This window comes from Crinia signifera, chromosome 6, assembly GCF_055691185.1.
Source record: "Crinia signifera chromosome 6, ASM5569118v1, whole genome shotgun sequence".
Classification (NCBI taxonomy): Eukaryota; Metazoa; Chordata; class Amphibia; order Anura; family Myobatrachidae; genus Crinia; species Crinia signifera.
Genome location: NC_139222.1, coordinates 30,897,761 through 30,915,747, shown reverse-complemented (window position 1 = coordinate 30,915,747; position 17,987 = coordinate 30,897,761). Strand labels below are relative to the sequence as shown.

The 17,987-nt window shown below is 46.1% G+C and overlaps 1 protein-coding gene across 2 annotated transcripts; it reads right to left on the bottom strand.

Annotated features, from left to right (window-relative positions):
- Positions 1-2,140: 2,140 nt before the first annotated feature.
- On the bottom strand, positions 2,141-16,098 carry LOC146007476 (uncharacterized). 2 transcript variants are annotated; one of them, XM_083145860.1, is made up of 5 exons: positions 15,866-16,098; positions 13,219-13,369; positions 11,980-12,141; positions 10,100-10,214; positions 2,141-8,746 (listed from the first exon to the last, which is right to left on the bottom strand). In XM_083145860.1, the coding sequence occupies exons 2-5, from the start codon at positions 13,294-13,296 to the stop codon at positions 6,585-6,587; spliced, it is 2,517 nt and encodes an 838-aa protein (XP_083001986.1). In that variant the 5' UTR covers positions 13,297-13,369; positions 15,866-16,098; the 3' UTR covers positions 2,141-6,584. The 2 variants fall into 2 exon arrangements, with proteins under 2 accessions (XP_083001986.1, XP_083001985.1); XM_083145859.1 differs by having other exon boundaries at positions 15,947-16,098.
- Positions 16,099-17,987: the final 1,889 nt, after the last annotated feature.

The following is a 17,987-nucleotide window of genomic DNA, read 5'->3' as shown; positions in this document are numbered from 1 at the left end:
CCAATTTATGTCTTACTCGGAAGAACTGCACATTTGGCATGATGGCAAGCTGACTGCAAACCTGGTGTCCTGGCATCGCTTCATAGACGACATCATGTTTATATGGCGCGGAAGCGAGATTTCCTGTGATTTGCCTAATAACAATTCCTTTTCTATTTAATTGAGTTTATCCACCAGCCCAGTGACTACATCTTTTCTGGACTTGAATATTTATGTGGAAAATGGCCTTTTAAAAAACGAAGACCTAAAGAAAGGAAACGGACTCAAATAATTTTATTGACACAAGCAGCCAGGATCACTCTAACTGGCTGAGTGCAATACCTTTCGGTCTGTTTTCCAGATTAAAAATGAACTGCACAGACCATAAAACCTGTGAAGAACAGATATCTGAGGTATCCGATAGATTCATAGTAAGAGGCTCTTCAGACCAATATAAAAAAACAGCAAAAAAATAGACTGGACAATATAGAAAGGAATGATCTCCTATTAGACAAACCCCCTAAAGAAATGGATGAAAAATATATTTCTCAATTTAATAACGGTCACCAAAAAAAATAGAAAAGATCTTCCCAAAAATTGGAAGATTTTGAAACAAAACCCCATTTTGGGTGACTGGTTACCTTTTAGACCAGGCATGTCCAAAGTGTGGCCCTCCAGCTGTTGTGAAACTACACATCCCAGCATGCCTTGCCATAGTTTTAGCAGTCTCCAATAGCAGAATTGTGGCAAGACATGGTGGGAATTGTAGCTTCACCACAGCTGGAGGGCCATAGTTTGGAACTTCTGTGTGAGGAGCAACTGTCCCCTGATACTCTGGCAGGAAGTGTGGTGTGTTAGTTATACCCCTTTCTCATCACACCTAATTACCGGGTACAAGCCGGTTTCTTGTCAGTCCGACCTGATAATTAGTGCGATGTGAAAGGGGTTACTGGGTGCCGCAAACGGGTAGCAACACGGCAATACGAACCGGTAAAAAAGAAGGGTTCTTATTGGTTCGTTGCCGTGCAGTGTGAATGGGATAAACAGGGACCCTATGGAGGAGGCAGAGCTTGGAGCAGCACCAGCTCTAAGCGCTTCCTCCTCCCCCGCTCCTGATGACGTGCCCCCATGCCCCCTGATGATGTAATATTGCCGGTTTGCTGTTGCAGTGTGAACAGACCGCACATGCAGGGTCACACCGGGACTGAACTAAGCAGGCATCGACACACCTACGTGTGCAGGGGAATGCCCCAGTCTTGTTATGAGCACGCCCATAAAACGCTGGGTGTTCGCAAACCATGACCATTGGGTACGGGGCCTAATTCGGCCTGTTACGAACGGGGCTGAATCGGCCCTCTTGTCTCGAACCTCTGACTCTTCACTGACCTGTGTGATTAGTGCGGCCTTAAGGTTTACACTAATCCAATCACAACGCACTCAACATGGAATGATTTTCCCTGTCTGTGCATAACCCAGAACTTGCCTGTGTGATAGAAACAGACTGCTTGATGCCAGAGCGGACGCCACAGACCCTCCCTGAAAATACCTGGGCGAACAGAGACCGTTCTTCCTCCCAGGCCAAAGCCATGACCACCCTTCCATCTCTGGTGCCTAGTGCTGTGCTATTATGGCCAAAATGGGGAACTGGTCACAACTGAAATCCAGCAGGAGGTGTAAGCCAAAGCTCCAGTGCGTGGTCCAGAACTGGTCAACGATGGCACTGAGGACACAAAGATCTTTGTCGCTTCCTGCAAACACGTTCTCCCCAAAATGATGGCACTTGGACTGAAATACATGAACCAATCAGCTCCTGTAATTATTTGATTGGCTGTACTTTCTCTCTTTCTCCACTACTCTTTAAATCCTTTCAGGAATTACCCCCCAAAAAATTTCAGGTGGAAAAAAACACAGGAGTCTACCTCAATTTTTGTCTGATTGTAGCCTTATTTTTTGTCCAAAAAATGTGTTCTTATGGCCCCTCAGCTGGGCGAGCCACATCGCCCCCCCCCAAAAAGTGAAAAACCCCCATGTCGGCCTTATACTTGTGTCCACCTAACCCATGTTGACCTTCAGTCATGTCAACCTAACGACCTTATCCCGATGGTTTAAGCTCATGTTTAATTGCAAACGAGCTTCACATGACAAACAACACAGCAGGACGCACAGTTGTACTTTTTTAATATCAGGGTAATACACAATATCAAGGCTGTAACAAAACAACTATACGCATCTACAAGCCAACACTGTAACAAAAACATTTGCTACTAGTGCTGCATTATAAAAAGACCATAGTGCTAAATACAAAGTCATATAAACTCAAAATGGACAACACAGAACACGGGGAGCCTTGTTTTATACCCCCCCAATGTGTTGCATTTGAACAGTTTCTGCCCCCCATGATCTTACGTTACGTTCACACATTTAGCATAACCAAGGTTTCCCCAGAGTATAACAACACCTAACATATTTTAAAACAGGCAAGTCCAACCTGCAGCCCTCCAGCTGTTGTGAAACTACAAGTCCCATCATGCCTTGCCACAGTTTTGCTATTAGGGAATGCTAAAACTATGGCAAGGCATGCTGGGATGTGCAGTTTTGCAAAACAGCTGGAGGCCCGCGGATTGGACATGCCTGCTTTAAAGAGAAGCGGATTGGTTTGCGAAAAAGATTGCTCTATATAATGACTTGTGTACCTTGTATGTGTTTAACAAACGGTTATCTCCTTGTGGGATACATTATAGTATTGCATTGCCAGGCTGTACATTATATGCAGACACAGTCACATAGCCTTGCTTGTCGACGCATGCCGACTGCCATTCCCCTGGGCTCAGGAAGCAGAGAACCAATAATGTCACTTTGGCATAATCCAGCTGTCTGGATCTAGCCCCGGGCAGCTGGGCGAAGCGCGCATAGGTAGATTTTGTCAGTGAACACAAAAAATAGTCCATACGCATGTGTCCTTATATACAGTACGGTTTCACTCGTGCCAACAGCCTCCGTCGGTGTGCCAGGTGCCCAGGCAGTGCACAGTGTCTTTCTGGGTCATATAAATAAAACTAGGAGCGACAAAACTACACCGCTAGATTACACTGATCAGTGTCATGTGTGCGACATTTGTATATATTGTGTGCGACTGTGTAATAAGTGCCGCGGTGCATTCTCACACCAACTTGTGTTGCGACTTTGTACATACAGTATATAAAACCAATACAGTAAAGTCACAGCCCAGCAAGACGATTACACTGTGAGTGTTGTTCCGCTGTCTCTGCAATGCATAGAAGTAATGTATAGAAAAATACGGTTGGCTGCTCTCAGATCAGCTCAGACGGGCCGTATTTGTGCGATAGGAAACCGTTATTGGGCGCAGGGATGAAGAGAATCATTGTAGATGTAGATTTTTCTACTCTGTACATAGGACTACATTTCAGCGCACAGCACTTTTATGTTTTTCCTGTTCTATACACACCAGAAAATGCAGGAAGATCAGGGAAGCAAAAGGAACATGAAATCCATATGTACAATAGTGACTGGTTGGAACTATACAAGGTTATACCTTAGGTACCAGTGCAGGTCAGTGTTCGGATTTAAAACCCAGCGGGTGGGTCAGAGTCTTAGAGGAAATGTGGAATTAGACTGCGGCCATCTGTACAAAAGTCCCCAAACTACAGGCCTGACTGTATTAGCAAGGCTTAGATTTTTGCACTGCTGCACTGCAGGTGGGGCAGATGTAACAGGTGCAGAGAGTTAAATCTGGGTGAGGTGTTTATAATCTAAATTGCAGTGTAAGAATACAGCATCCATTATTTACCCTGCACAGAAACAAAATAACTCCCCCTGATCTCTCTCACTGCACCTGTTCCATCTGCAGTGGAGCATGGTTTTGTCCATCAAAAACAACGAAAGCTATAAACATAAGGTGTAGCGATTAAAAGGTACAGAGATACACAAACATACTTGTACGCATGGCTCAAGAAGGGCAGATTTCAGAAGCATAACTTAAGAAAATATGAACAAAATATTATCTTTATCTCCAACAAATTACAGTCGCCTGAGCTTGGACTTCTTCATTGGACCTATCTATTATTAATGATACAAGTGTGTGTTGTCTGATTCAATATGATGACTTTGGGTCCTAGTAACGTGATTGGCGCCTCATACAGTTTAGCAGACCCCTGAAGAAGTCACTCAAAACCACAACAAAACGCGTTGCACATGCCACACTATCCAGACTCCCGCGATCAGGAAGTAATTCACACTGTACAATAGTACCTGAGTTATACGTTTGCATTCTGGCCACCGAATGCAGATCTACTGCACCTAGCGTGGGGTAGGTGTAAGTGCCAAGCATAATAATCAGGACTGCTGTCCCCTAAGGACAAAAGTGGGTAAGTGCAAGGTCTACGAATCAGTATGTGTATAATTATCATTAGCATTCCGTTTGAATTCTATTAGCTGTCAGTTCCTTGATTTGCTGTTTATACACTACCACCACCACTAGTGGCTGCTATCGAGTTCTGCATGGGAGCTGTATTTTGCATTTCTACCACCAGTGGCCACTAATGAGCTCAGTGACCTCAGTAATTGCTTATACTGGTTGAAACTCTTGGACTTAATGGGCTCTCTTTAATAGATGCAGGGATAGATAAAATACAGGGCTACAGGTGTGGCCATAAATAGTGGTTATAAATTGTATTTCTTGTTTTCTCCCCCCAAAAAAGAATTCCACATTTTATGTAATACTCTGAGATATTGGCCAGGACCTATTCAATCCTGGATGAAAACTCACTGCTGCAGATTTGGCTCTTTGGAAAGCTTAACCTGCATTCTGGAAACGGTCGCTACGTTTGCGAACCATTTCCGTGTCATGGATTTACGTCTATTCCAACTTTTTGAATGTTCCCGAAACAGAAAAGAACATTGAATAGAACGATAGTGAATTTGATCTATTCTACACAAAATCGGCAGATATTTTCGAGGATCAGAAATATCTCCCGGGATTGAATACCCCCCTTCGAGTGTCAGCGGAGCGGATAGTCTACGCTGTGTACACGCCCACATGTGTCTGGCCACACCCACGCAGTACTGGTCACACCTCCTCCCCTTCTAAGTATAGTCCCTTGAATATTTTCAGCCCCAGGCTCATGTGCCCCTTAATTTTGACACCAAAGAGATCATAGTTTACAAGATGGTTTACTGTGTCCTATTTTGTTGGGGTACATTTACTAAAGCTTCTACAAATGCCTGTCCCACTGGAATCCATATCCCTTGTCCAAACGCCCTTTATTTTTCCACATCCTGGAACGCCGGTATACATATGACCCATTTGTGACCATAGTAACAGGCCCTAAGGCTTTAAAGGATTTGGAATCCTATATGGACTGCTAATATGATGAATGCTATATTTTTGTATTGGGCCAGGTACACTATCCTGTTTTAATATTATACATTATAATAATAAATTACTGAAACACTGCATGTGCTACTGTATACCACTTCGGGTCAGTTAACATTGTATTGCCATGTATTATCTAACATTGGGTCACTTATTGAGATTTATTTATATGTCCTGTCATTAATAATTGTATTTATGTAGCGCTCTTTCTCCAACAGGACTCAAAGTGTCCTAGATCTACTTTGAAGTTTAGTGAGAGGCATGCTTGTCCTGAGCAGCACTTACAACTGCGTTACCCCAGTCCCTTAGCCAGAGTGGTGCGGTCACTCGAAAAGAAGATACGTGCTAACATTGTGAAGAACAATAAAGTTTTGGATGGATATTTAGCAAAGCTTGGAGAGAGAGATAAAGAACCAACCAATCAGATCCTGTTATTCTTAAAATACAGCCTGTAAAATGTGAGCTAGACACTGGTTATTTTATCTCTTTTCGCTTCTCTCCAAGCTTTGATAAATAACTTCTTTAGGCTAAAAAAATATGACACTTAAGGGAATATTTACTAAAAGGTCCAATTTGGTTGATTTTTAGAATTATAAAAATCAGTGGTGTTTTTTTTTTTACGTATGGGCTGCAGGACTGCAGGCCCACCAGGTAAAATATGCCACTGTACTCTCCTAAGTGGAGCCAGATGCAGTCTGCGATACTGCGCTGTCATCACTATGACTGGCAGTGACTTCTATTGGCAGTATGACCTGCCAGTCACCCAAGGCAGTCCCATTTGGAGATGTTCCCTCCCTCAAGTATGCCTCTATGGGCTGCTTCATCTGCAGCCCATAGAATTTGGCCGCAAGCGCCAGCCCCGGTGCCTTTCATCTGCAGTATACAGGCGCCGGGACCGGTATTTAGCTTCTATGGGCAGCTGACGAAGCAGCCCATAGAAGCTGAGGGCCAGCGCTTGTGCAGTACCAATAACGACACTGCGCGTGCACCGGTCCTGCGACCGCAGCGGGGACCAGCAGTGGTTATTATGGATAAAAAAAATAAACCAAAAATCGGCCTCCAGTAAATATACCCAACAATGTCAACGGTTTTAAGAGCAAAATATGTTTTTTTTCTTTTTTTAAAGTAAAAGGTATAAAATAAGTGTAACCAGTCCTGGCGATAGATGCAACAACGATTGTTATTTGTTCTCTGTGTCTGCCAGCATTGTAGTTTATTCACTGTTGTGGAGTCTCCGATGTCTGGCAAGATGTGATTCCCGAGTGAACCGCTTCCCGCACTCTGAGCACCCAAAGGGTTTTTCTCCAGAGTGCGAGGTCTGATGTCTCATGAAGTGCGAGTAGAAATTAAAGCTTTTGCCACACTCTACGCATATGAACGACTTCTCTTTGGCGTGCATCTTTTCGTGCTTGGCGAGAGACGCATCCGAGTCGCAGATCTTCCCGCACTCGGAACACTCGTACGCCAGTTTCTCGTTGTGGGTTTTCATATGCTGACTCAAAAGGGCCGGGTACTGAAAGTATTCCCCGCACTCAAAGCAAGTGTAAGTGGTTTCTCGGATGTGTGTCCTCTGATGCCTGGCCAGGTGGGAGTTCTTGGTGTAGGTCTTCCCACATTCGGGACATATGTGCGGCCTCCTCCTTTTGTGAAGCTTGGAATGCCGACTGAGGAACTCCTCGTTCTCAAAGCATTTGCCGCACTCAAAGCAAGAGAAGGGCTTGTCGCCCGTGTGGGTCTTTCGATGGCGGACGACGTGGGCTTTCCTGCGGAAGTGTTTGCCGCACTCTGGACACACGTACGGCTTTTCTCCCGTGTGAGTTCGGTAGTGGTCAACGAGCTGCGACCGGCTGGGGAATTCCTTCCCGCACTCCGAGCAGATGCATTCGCTCTCCCCTGCGTGGATCTTCAAGTGGTGGCTTAGGAGGCTCTGGCTTGCGAAGCTCTCCCCGCATTCGGGACAGGAAATGGTTTCAATGTGACTGCCCCAGTGCAACTCCAAAAGGGCCTCAAACCGGAACGATTTCCCACACTCGGTACAGGAGAAAGGCTTGTCTCCTGCGTGACTTCTCTGGTGCCTCTCCAGCAGAGACAGTTCGTTGTAGCACTTCCCACACTCCGTACACGCAAACACCTCCTTCTCCTCATAAGCCGTAGATGGGTTTTCCTCCTGTGAAGGCCCCACGGGCACGTGAAGGTCAGCAACGGCTACGTTTGTCTTGTGAGTCTTCCGATGTTGGTTTAGCACATCCAGGCGGTGAAAACACTTGGTACACTCAGGACAATAGAAGGTCTCCTTGTCTCCGTGAATCCTCTGGTGCCGCAACATGTGAGATTTCCGCCTGAAACCTTTCCCACAGTCGGAGCACACAAACGGTTTCTCTCCCGTATGAATCCTCTGGTGTATATCGAACTCGGTCTTACAGGAATACCGCTTTCCGCAGTCGACACATATCATCGGCTTCTTCTGGTGGGATTTAGAATGATGGAGGAGGAGACTTTTATATTTAAAACACTTCCCGCATTCCAAACATAAAAACGGTTTCTCCGGGTTGATTTCGTGTAGTGCGGTACTGGAGTGGGCAGAGTAAAAACCATCTGTGGGCGAAGTATGGAAAGATGGGGCGGGCGAAAATCCCTCACTTCCAGGATGCAGGTTGTGCTCTCCATTATACGGATCATCGCAGACTTCCTCTTTGATGCGGAGTGTATGTTGTGTGTGAAAGCGTTCTATTGTCACTCCGGTTCCAGTGTCAATAAAGTTTCCATTGGCGCAGGATTCCTCCTTAAGCTGGGCAAATAGACTCTGCCCCTGAGCGGTTGCAGAGGTTTTGGTTTCTGTGCCGCCTCCTTCCTCAGTTGAAAGCGGTTCCTGCTTTATATGCACGGGGAGATTGCTCCTTGCCGGAATAGCTGAGTCCTCCAATTGGAGCTCACTGTTCATGCCGAGATTCTCTTCCTCAAATTCAATTGGTTCCTCTTTAATTTTTACAGCTGTATATTCCGGCTCTCCCTGCTTCGGATGTGCAGCTCTTCCATCTTCTCCTGAGCTCTCGTTGCAGTCGGCAGGTGTGGTTGGTGTTGGTGTCATGGGCTTACAGATGGCGTTGCCCGAAAAATGATCTGGATCATCTGACGCCACATCACCTTTGTTACAGATGGATAAATATTCTGCCTGGTCTACAGGGACATGAATGACAATTTCTGGCAGGTGTCCGCCTTCATGAAGGGCTGTAGTCATACTTGGTCTTGTCTCGCCTTGAAACAGACTCAAGGATATTTCCTGCGGACTCCCGGAAGCAACCATTCCCTTCCCTCCATTCACAGGCGCAGAAGTAGGAGAGGACTTTGCAGATTCAATTCCACCAGCAGATATCCCTAGGAAAAAAAAGTTAAGACAACTTTTACAAGGAGAAATCCATGTGCGTCATCTGTACCCAGATTAACTGTTCAAAACATTTGGGGGGCGAATTCAGTTGCAGGTGATGCCTGTGATCATGTGTGTGCATATTTATTGTATCCATGTCATTGGGGGGTATCCAATTACTTTAATTAAATTGAAAATGTCTGCCATGCACATTTTTTCTATGCAGAAGCTGGCTGCCATGTTGGGTGGGAGGAGTTTCTACAACAGGTGAAGTATGACAGTTTTTTTGTAAGATTCACTGATGTCACAGTAGCTTAAATGACTGCATTCTCAGCATTAGGAGAGAACACTAGGGTACGGTGTTGGAAGAAAACATAATTTCATTTTAAATCTCAAAATGTCAATTCCATACAACAATATTATACCAAGGGTACTTATGTAGTAGCCGGGCGCCCAATTTGCATACGTACGGCAACGAAGTGAAATCGCAGCGCATGTGATTTTTTTTTGCATGCGATCCGATCGCATGCGATGCGATTTTCCTATGTCATTTATTCAGTGCTCTCTATAGGGTGCAATGCCATTTAATGTACTATACACTTGTATGACATCCAATGGAATTTAGGCACCCCCCCACTATCCACGCCACCCCGAAGCGTGGCGAGCGGCGGCGGAACGCGTCCTCCAAACCTTTTCATACCCCCCACTATCCACGTTGGCGTGGAGTTGATTTTATATTGTGGCGAGCGCAGCACGCCACCGAGCGCGGAATACATCTAACGTAATTTGCGTCTGCTCACCACGCTTCGGGCTCGGTGGCTCGCTGCTCTCACTGCCACACTATATAAAATCAACTCCACGCCGACGTGGATAGTGGGGGTATGAAAATGTCAGGAGGACGCGTTCCGCCGCCGCTCGCCATGCTTCGGGGTGGCGTGGATAGTGGGGGGGGGGGGTGCCTAAGTCCCATTGGATGTCAAACAAGTGTATACTACATTAAATGGCATTGCACCCGCATGTGATTTTGCGGGAGGTGCGATGCGATCGCATGCGATGCGATGCAATCTCATCGCACCGCCCAAGGCCAGAGAGCAGTGAATAAATTACATAGGAAAATGAAATTACATAGATTTTCTTACGCAGAATCGCCCACTAAGCAAATAGCTGGTTACTACATAAGTACCCAATATAGTGTATGACTGCTAACGCAATTATGCAGCAATGACGTCAGAAGGTGATATTACCCTAAGATTGCATTGTGTCTTTCAGCTACACTCTTGTACTAGTTGTAGATGGAGAGATCACTTTAACATTAGTTGATTAGAGGTGGTAATACTGTACATACTATCCAAACCTACCCTTACCCTGTGGGTGGAGCTGGTGACTATCCCCAATTTCTTGCTTTTCATGATCCTTGTGCTGTAATCCAAAATCAGTCTCATTATCCGGGTATTTGTTTGATTGTAAATACTTGCACACCTGCAGAAAAAGTGCGGAGTTATATCCTGACATCGTATAGGAAACTGACACACACATTGATACAGTAATCCCCCAGATACCTCCCCCAGTGTTACTGTGCCCCATTTCCAGCAGTCACCTACCCGGTCACGTCCCCCGGTGTTACTGTATAATGTCCCATTCCCAGCAGTCACCTCTCCGGTCCCATCCCCGGTGTTACTGTACAATGCCCCATTCCCAGCAGTAACCACTCCTGTTACATCTCCCGATGTTACTGTACAATGTCCCATTCTCTTCAGTCACCTCTCTGGTCACACCCCCCGGTGTTACTGTATAAAGTCCCATTCCCAGCAGTCACCTCTCCGGTCACATCCCCCGGTGTTACTGTATAATGCCCCATTCCCAGCAGTCACCTCTCCGGTCACATCACCCGATGTTACTCTATAATGTCCCATTCCCAGCAGTCACCTCTCCGGTCACATCCCCGGTGTTACTGTTTGATGTCCCATTCCCAGCAGTCACCTCTCCAGTCACATCCCCCGGTGTTACTGTATAATGCCCCATTCCCAGCAGTCACCTCTCCGGTCACATCCCCCGGTATTACTGTATAATGCCCCATTCCCAGCAGTCACCACTCCTGTCACATCCCCCGATGTTACTGTACAATGTCCCATTCTCTTCAGTCACCTCTCCAGTCACATCCCCCGGTGTTACTGTATAATGTCCCATTCCCAGCAGTCACCTCTCCGGTCACATCCCCCGGTGTTACTGTATAATGCCCCATTCCCAGCAGTCACCTCTCCGGTCACATCCCCCGGTGTTACTGTATAATGCCCCATTCCCAGCAGTCACCACTCCTGTCACATCCCCCGGTGTTACTGTATAATGCCCCATTCCCAGCAGTCACCTCTCCGGTCACATCCCCCGATGTTACTCTATAATGTCCCATTCCCAGCAGTCACCTCTCCGGTCACATCCCCGGTGTTACTGTTTGATGTCCCATTCCCAGCAGTCACCTCTCCGGTCACATCCCCCGGTGTTACTGTATAATGCCCCATTCCCAGCAGTCACCTCTCCGGTCACATCCCCCGGTGTTACTGTATAATGCCCCATTCCCAGCAGTCACCACTCCTGTCACATCCCCCGGTGTTACTGTATAATGCCCCATTCCCAGCAGTCACCTCTCCGGTCACATCCCCCGGTGTTACTGTATAATGCCCCATTCCCAGCAGTCACCTCTCCGGTCACATCCCCCGGTGTTACTGTATAATGCCCCATTCCCAGCAGTCACCTCTCCGGTCACATCCCCCGGTGTTACTGTATAATGCCCCATTCCCAGCAGTCACCTCTCCGGTCACATCCCCAGGTGTTACTGTATAATGTCCCATTCCCAGAAGTCACCTCTCCGGTCACATCCCCCGGTGTTACTGTATAATGTCCCATTCCCAGCAGTCACCTCTCCGGTCACATACCCAGGTGTTACTGTATAATGTCACATTCCCAGAAGTCACCTCTCCGGTCACATCCCCCGGTGTTACTGTATAATGCCCCATTCCCAGCAGTCACCTCTCCGGTCACATCCCCTGGTGTTACTGTATAATGCCCCATTCCCAGCAGTCACCTCTCCAGTCACATCCCCCGGTGTTACTGTATAATGTCCCATTCCCAGCAGTCACCTCTCCGGTCACATCCCCAGGTGTTACTGTATAATGTCCCATTCCCAGCAGTCACCTCTCCAGTCACATCCCCCGGTGTTACTGTATAATGCCCCATTCCCAGCAGTCACCTCGCCGGTCAGCAGCTGGATGATCTTGTTAGTGAGATCCAGGATCTTCTTGTCACTTTTTGTCTCCTGTGTGAGTGAATCTGGCTGAGGCTCCGCGATAGGGCTCTGGCTGCTGCTGTTGTACACAACATGCTCCCCGGACTTCTTCACTATAACAAAGTCCTATACAAGGAGAGGAGGTAAGAAACAAATATTGAAAACGAGAGGATGTTGCTCAACAGCTTCTACGGTTCTCAGCTGCTGCCAGTGAATGGTGATGAATGTTTTGACGCAAAATGGAATATCTTGTTCATATGTCTCAATGGGTTGGGATCGTTTGGTCGAATGCATTATGGTCGAATGTCATTACATCAAATCCATTAGGTCGAATTGCTAAAAGGTTGACATGATTCTATGTCGACATGGGAAAAGGTCGAAAAGATTCTAGGTCGAAAGGTCATTAGTTCGACAGGTCATTAGGTCGACATTGTATAGGTCGACATTCACAAAGTCGACATGGGGTTTTTCACTGTTTTTTTACCTGAATGTCAACACAGTCGACATGGACACAGTTTAAAGTGCACTGCATCCGCTCGCAATGCGTCGGGCACGGTGCCTCGCTACGCTCGGCACACTATTTTATTCTCCCACCACGCCCTAGTGGATGGTAGGGCATGAAATACCGCCTGTCAGCACATGTCGGCTCAAAAAACAGTGAAAAACTCCATGTCGACCTTGTGAATGTCGACCTAGACAATGTCGACCTAATGACCTTGTCGACCTAATGACCTTGTCGAACTAATGACCTTTCGACCTAGAATCATTTCGACCTTTTCCCATGTCGACCTAGAATCATGTCGACCTTTTAGCAATTCGACCTAATGGATTCGATGTAATGACATTCGACCATAATGCATTCGACCAAATGACCGCATCCCGTCTCAATGTGTATGTGTGTGTGAAGATTTTGTGTTACATTTATCTAGCACCTTCTAGAACAGGCCTGGCCTAACTGTGGCTCTCCAGTAGTTAAGAAACTACACATCCCAGCATGCCTTGCCACAGTTTTACACAAAACTGTGGCAAGGCATGCTGGGACTTAGACTTTCACAACAGCTGGAGAGCTATAGGTTGGCCAGGACAGTTCTAGGAGACAATAGCTTGTTGCTATGGACAACATCTCCAATTCTAAAAACCTGCACTTTAGTAAATATATACCCCTATGATTGCAGTTCCTCAGCTTGCCCCAGAACCACTCACCTCTTCTATAAGCAGATACACGATCTCCAGGGTAAGGGTCAATATCCTCTCAGTCATGTGCTTCTTCTCCTTGTCCATCGTCCGCAAGCCCCGTTTTCAGAGATGGGCAGATGACCCCTGTGGTGGGGAGGCTACGCCGACTTCCTTTAAGCTGAAAGGTCAACAATAATAACAATTAAAAATAAAGAAAAGTCCCATAGAGCCATATGTAGAAGACATTAGCATTGTCACGATCATTTAGGGCCCGATGGATAAACCTTCAAAAAGTGATAAAATTGAGAGAGATAAACAACCAGCCAATAAGCTTCTACCTGTCCCACTTTATCACTATCTGAAGCTTGATACATCTGGCCCTTAAACCCTTCAGCTTTATAAAATCATTTGTAACTATTTATTTCTGCCCTCCCCGACCGTAATATTGCTGGCCCCAGAGATTATCCCTCCACCTCTGTGGCATATTTCGGGTTGCCTTCATTTCTCCCCAGCACAGTGACCTAAAGTGGCTTTCCAGCTGTTTTGAATCTACTGGTCCCAGGATGCATTGCCACAGTTTTGCTCGTAAGGAATGCTAGAACTGTGGCAAAGCATGCTGGGATGTGTAGTTTCCTAAACATCTGGAGAGATACAGGTTGGCCAGGCCTGCACTGGGGCGATTCCACAGTGATTTGGGCTCTTTTCATCCGGTTCCAGGGACAAATCAGATGCAAAGTGTCAAAATCAGGTCCCGTGAGCATTGCATCAAACACTGAAGATCTTACTGCCTGCACTATAGATATATCGAATTGCCAAGCCTCCGGTAGGCTTGGCTGGGATAGCATACTATACATTGTATGAAAAAGAGCTGCCTACGATGTATCGCAAGCATCTTCTCCACTCAGAGAAGTCCCCTAGTGTTTGCTGAAAAGAGCCCTCCAAAAATGGCTACCGTCTTGGAGGAGACAGATGACAGACCTCTAGAGACGGGAGTGTAGCATGTAAGTGTCAGATTCCAGGAATGCTGCGTGCCTGCAAGCAAGAAACCCCTAGCAACAAGCATATAGATAGTGTAAGGAAAATAGATGATAATTCATGTATGGCAGGGGGTGTAAAATGTTACACCACCGACACTACATTTAAACAGGCACAGATAAACATTCCCTATATCTAAGCCATTAGCAAAACTTGTGGGTTGTCAGCCCAGGTACAAAAAATATAATTTAGACCCTTCTCCACCCCAACCCCAGTTCACAATATGCAACACAGCAGTGGGAAAGCAGAGTGTGACAGGAAGAAAGAGTGAGTGACAGGGAGAGGAAGAGGGCGACAATGTGAGGCAGGGGCAGGTAAAATGTCACATAGATATAGAGTGGGTGACAGGGGAAGACAGAGACAGTAACAAGCACAATGTCTTGCGGATAACCTTGGTGAAGGCACGAACACAGTGGACTCTGTTCTATCTGTAACAGACCCCCCACTCCTTGGTTTTCTTCAGTTTGGGACTCTGGGGCAGATTTATTAAGCTTGGTGAAATGATAATGTGGCTGGTACTTTATCACCGGCCAATCAGCTACGATCTATGAAGTTACAGGCTTGGTTTGAAAAATGACAGGTAGGAGCTTATTGGCTGGTGTTAAAGACCAGACACTTTATTATTCACCAAGCTTAATAAATCTGCCTCTCAGACATACTCTGACAGTGCCAATTACATTGGTTGTGAGCGGTCTTTAATTCACAAACAGAAGTGAATCAGAAAAAATGTCCAGCTGTCTGCTTATTAGAGGAAGCATGTGACTGTGATCATCAGTGCTGATTGGTGGCAGGACTCAGCTATAAGTCTGGATCACAAGGTCAGCCCCGCCTCCTCTCTAAGGTAATGGCCCAGCCTGCTCCTTGCAATGGGCCATTCATTCAACATTGCTCAAAATGGTGTGCGGGAGGGCCATGATAAAACTCATTGCTGGTTTGAGCAGCAGTGGTCCTCTGGGGCCCCGATGCAATGCACCTTCTAAACCAATAGTAGTTCTGCCTCTGATCTACTCACACATATGCATTACATGAATAGATGTAATGAATATTGGAAAACATTAGTTGAAGAAAACCTGGAAATTCTGAAGGTGCTTACACAATGGTCGACATATTGATGCACCATCGATAGTTTGCGCAATGGATGTTGCATGATTTTGCGCCAATGTAGACCCAAATGCATTTTGCACAAAGAACGTCTTACATCCAGAGAGTCAGAAGATGGGGAGACTTTGGCTTAGCGGACTGCAAGGAAGTGCATATGGGTCTGTCAGGAAGCGTACCTTGTGTAGGAGTAAAGTGTACACCCTGATGATTACTTAGGTGCATATTCCTTCCATGCATTGGCGCATGCATCTCAAGATGTGCATGGCGCCGCAGGAATGCGCTTTTGTGCGATACACTTCCTATTTTGCTCTTGGCATTGCACCCTTACTGTGAATTCCTAAAGCACAGTAGGCACGCAAGCAGTATCACCTGCGCATTCGCCTTGCACCAATCACTGACTCCGCCTGCTGCGTTTCGCCATGGTAACACTAAATAAAGGCGACACACTGCGCTGCAGGGATGCCTGGGCCACATAATTAGAATACCAAACCTATGAAACCAGCACAAGGAAATCTGAACCGTTACCAGCCACACTCACAGCATTTCACTGTGCACCACAGCCTGCTCCAACTGCAGCCCTGTGCATGCCCTGGTTACCTGCACTCCTCCTCCTCCTTACCTGGCCGCCAGCTGCTCCCGGCCTATAGCACCCAGCAGCGCCCCCAGCTCTCTTCCTCACCGCTGCACAAAGAAGCGGCCTGACGGCAGCGGTAGCAGCAGCGGCCAAGGCTGGCATCAGTCAGCGCGGGGGATCATGGGGGATGTAGTCGCAGCTGAGACTCTGCTGCCGCGACGTCAGATCCATGTCACCATGGTAACAGGACGCCGGGAGAGACTTTCCGCATGCGCAGTGCGAAGGCTCTGTCTATTAAACAACCCCTACTAGTATAGAGGATTAAACCTTCTGGGTGGTGGAACTGGTGTGTCCCTGGTGCCTACTGCAAGGCTAGACTTTGTATTCTGGAATATTTTTCTACTCTCTAGCGATTTTTCCCTATTAAATCACAAGAATGTCTCAAAGTACATCAATATTTGATAAATACACAAAATAAATAATAATAATAATACAATAATATTATATTATTATTATTATTATTATTAATAATAATAATAAAAACGAAATAAAAATTATAGATTTTTGGTACTTATTTTTCCATCGTGTCGGAAAAATCGGGTCGATCGCATCGCATGCAACCAAATTGCATGCGATGCGATCGACGCAATTTTTACATTGGATCCAATGTTAAATGATCCCTGAGATCAGATTTTACATGGGTCCGATGCTAAATGCCCCCCAGCCCCCATTTTTAATTGTCTAAGCACCCTGATGGTTAATTATGTGAAATGCCCCAACATTGTTAACGCCACACCACGATCAACACCAACCCGAAGCGTAGCGAGCGCAGCAAGCCCACGAGGGGAAGCGGTACGCGTCCTCCGACCTTTTCATACCCCCACTATCCACATTGGCGTGGAGATGATTTTATATAGTGTGGTGAGCACAGCGAGCCCGAAGCATGGTGAGCCCCGCGAGGGGACGCGACATACGAGCCCGAAGCGAGGCGAGCGCAGCGAGCCCCGTGAGGGGACGCGGAATACATGTTAAGTAATCCGTGTGCGCTCACCATGCTTCGGTCTCGTATGTCGCGTCCCCTCGCGGTGCTCGCTACGCTTCGGGCTCGGTGGCACGCTGCGCTCGCCACACTATATAAAATCAACTCCACGCCGACGTGGATAGTGGGGATATGAAAAGATCAGAGGACGCGTACCGCTGTGCTTGCCACGCTTCCGGTTGGCGTTGATCGCGGCGTGGCGTTAACAATGCTGGGGCATTTCACATAATTAACCATCAGGGGCATTATGGGGTCTGGGGGGCATTTAACATTGGACTCAATGCGAAATCGGGTCTCAGGAACCATTTAACATTGAATCCAATGTAAAAATCGCGTCCATTGCATTGCATGCGATTTTCCGCAAAAAATCGGGGTCCATCGCATCTAATTGTATGCCTTAAGTTAAGGCATACAATCAAAATCGGGCGCCCAGATAATACACAAGTACCGATTTTTTTACTAGTAATATTAATTTAATAATAAATTAATGATAAAATAATAAAAACACTTACTAGTAAATTATTATTATTTTTATTATTATTATTAACAATAATAATACAATAAATAAATAATAAAATAATAATAATAATAGTAATAACACAAAATAAAATTATATTTTTACTAGTAAATTATTATTATTATTAATAATAATAATAATCTATATAATAAGTTGAAGAGTCTGTGTGCGTGTGCGTGTGTGTGTGTGTGCGTATCCGTCGCATTGCGGACACACCGTGGCACTCAGAGACACCAAATTTGGCAACAAGATACCTCTGGACCCGGTGGTGTGCACCTCGAAGCCGTTTTTGGGAAATTTCACTTAGAATTTTAAAAAACACCAAGTTTTAATTCTCCTTCATTGATGTCTGGGGAAAAGATCGACGATCTGGGAAACCGTGGACGAAGGAACAACTCCACACCTGATTTCATTGCTGTCATTGAGTATGACAGACACATTCTAACATTATGGTGAAGGCTTTAAGTTTAAACCATTAGGAAATAATTGAGGATATACATAGACCACACATAACACACACACATGTACAC

Coding starts and splice junctions, on each gene's coding strand:
- LOC146007476 (XM_083145860.1), bottom strand. CDS start 13,296: ATGGACAAGGAGAAGAAGCACATGACTGAGAGGATATTGACCCTTACC. Junction 12,142..13,218: donor TGTATCTGCTTATAGAAGAG/GTGAGTGGTTCT, acceptor CTCCTTGTATAG/GACTTTGTTATAGTGAAGAA. Junction 8,747..10,099: donor TCACCAGCTCCACCCACAGG/GTAAGGGTAGGT, acceptor TTTTTTTCCTAG/GGATATCTGCTGGTGGAATT.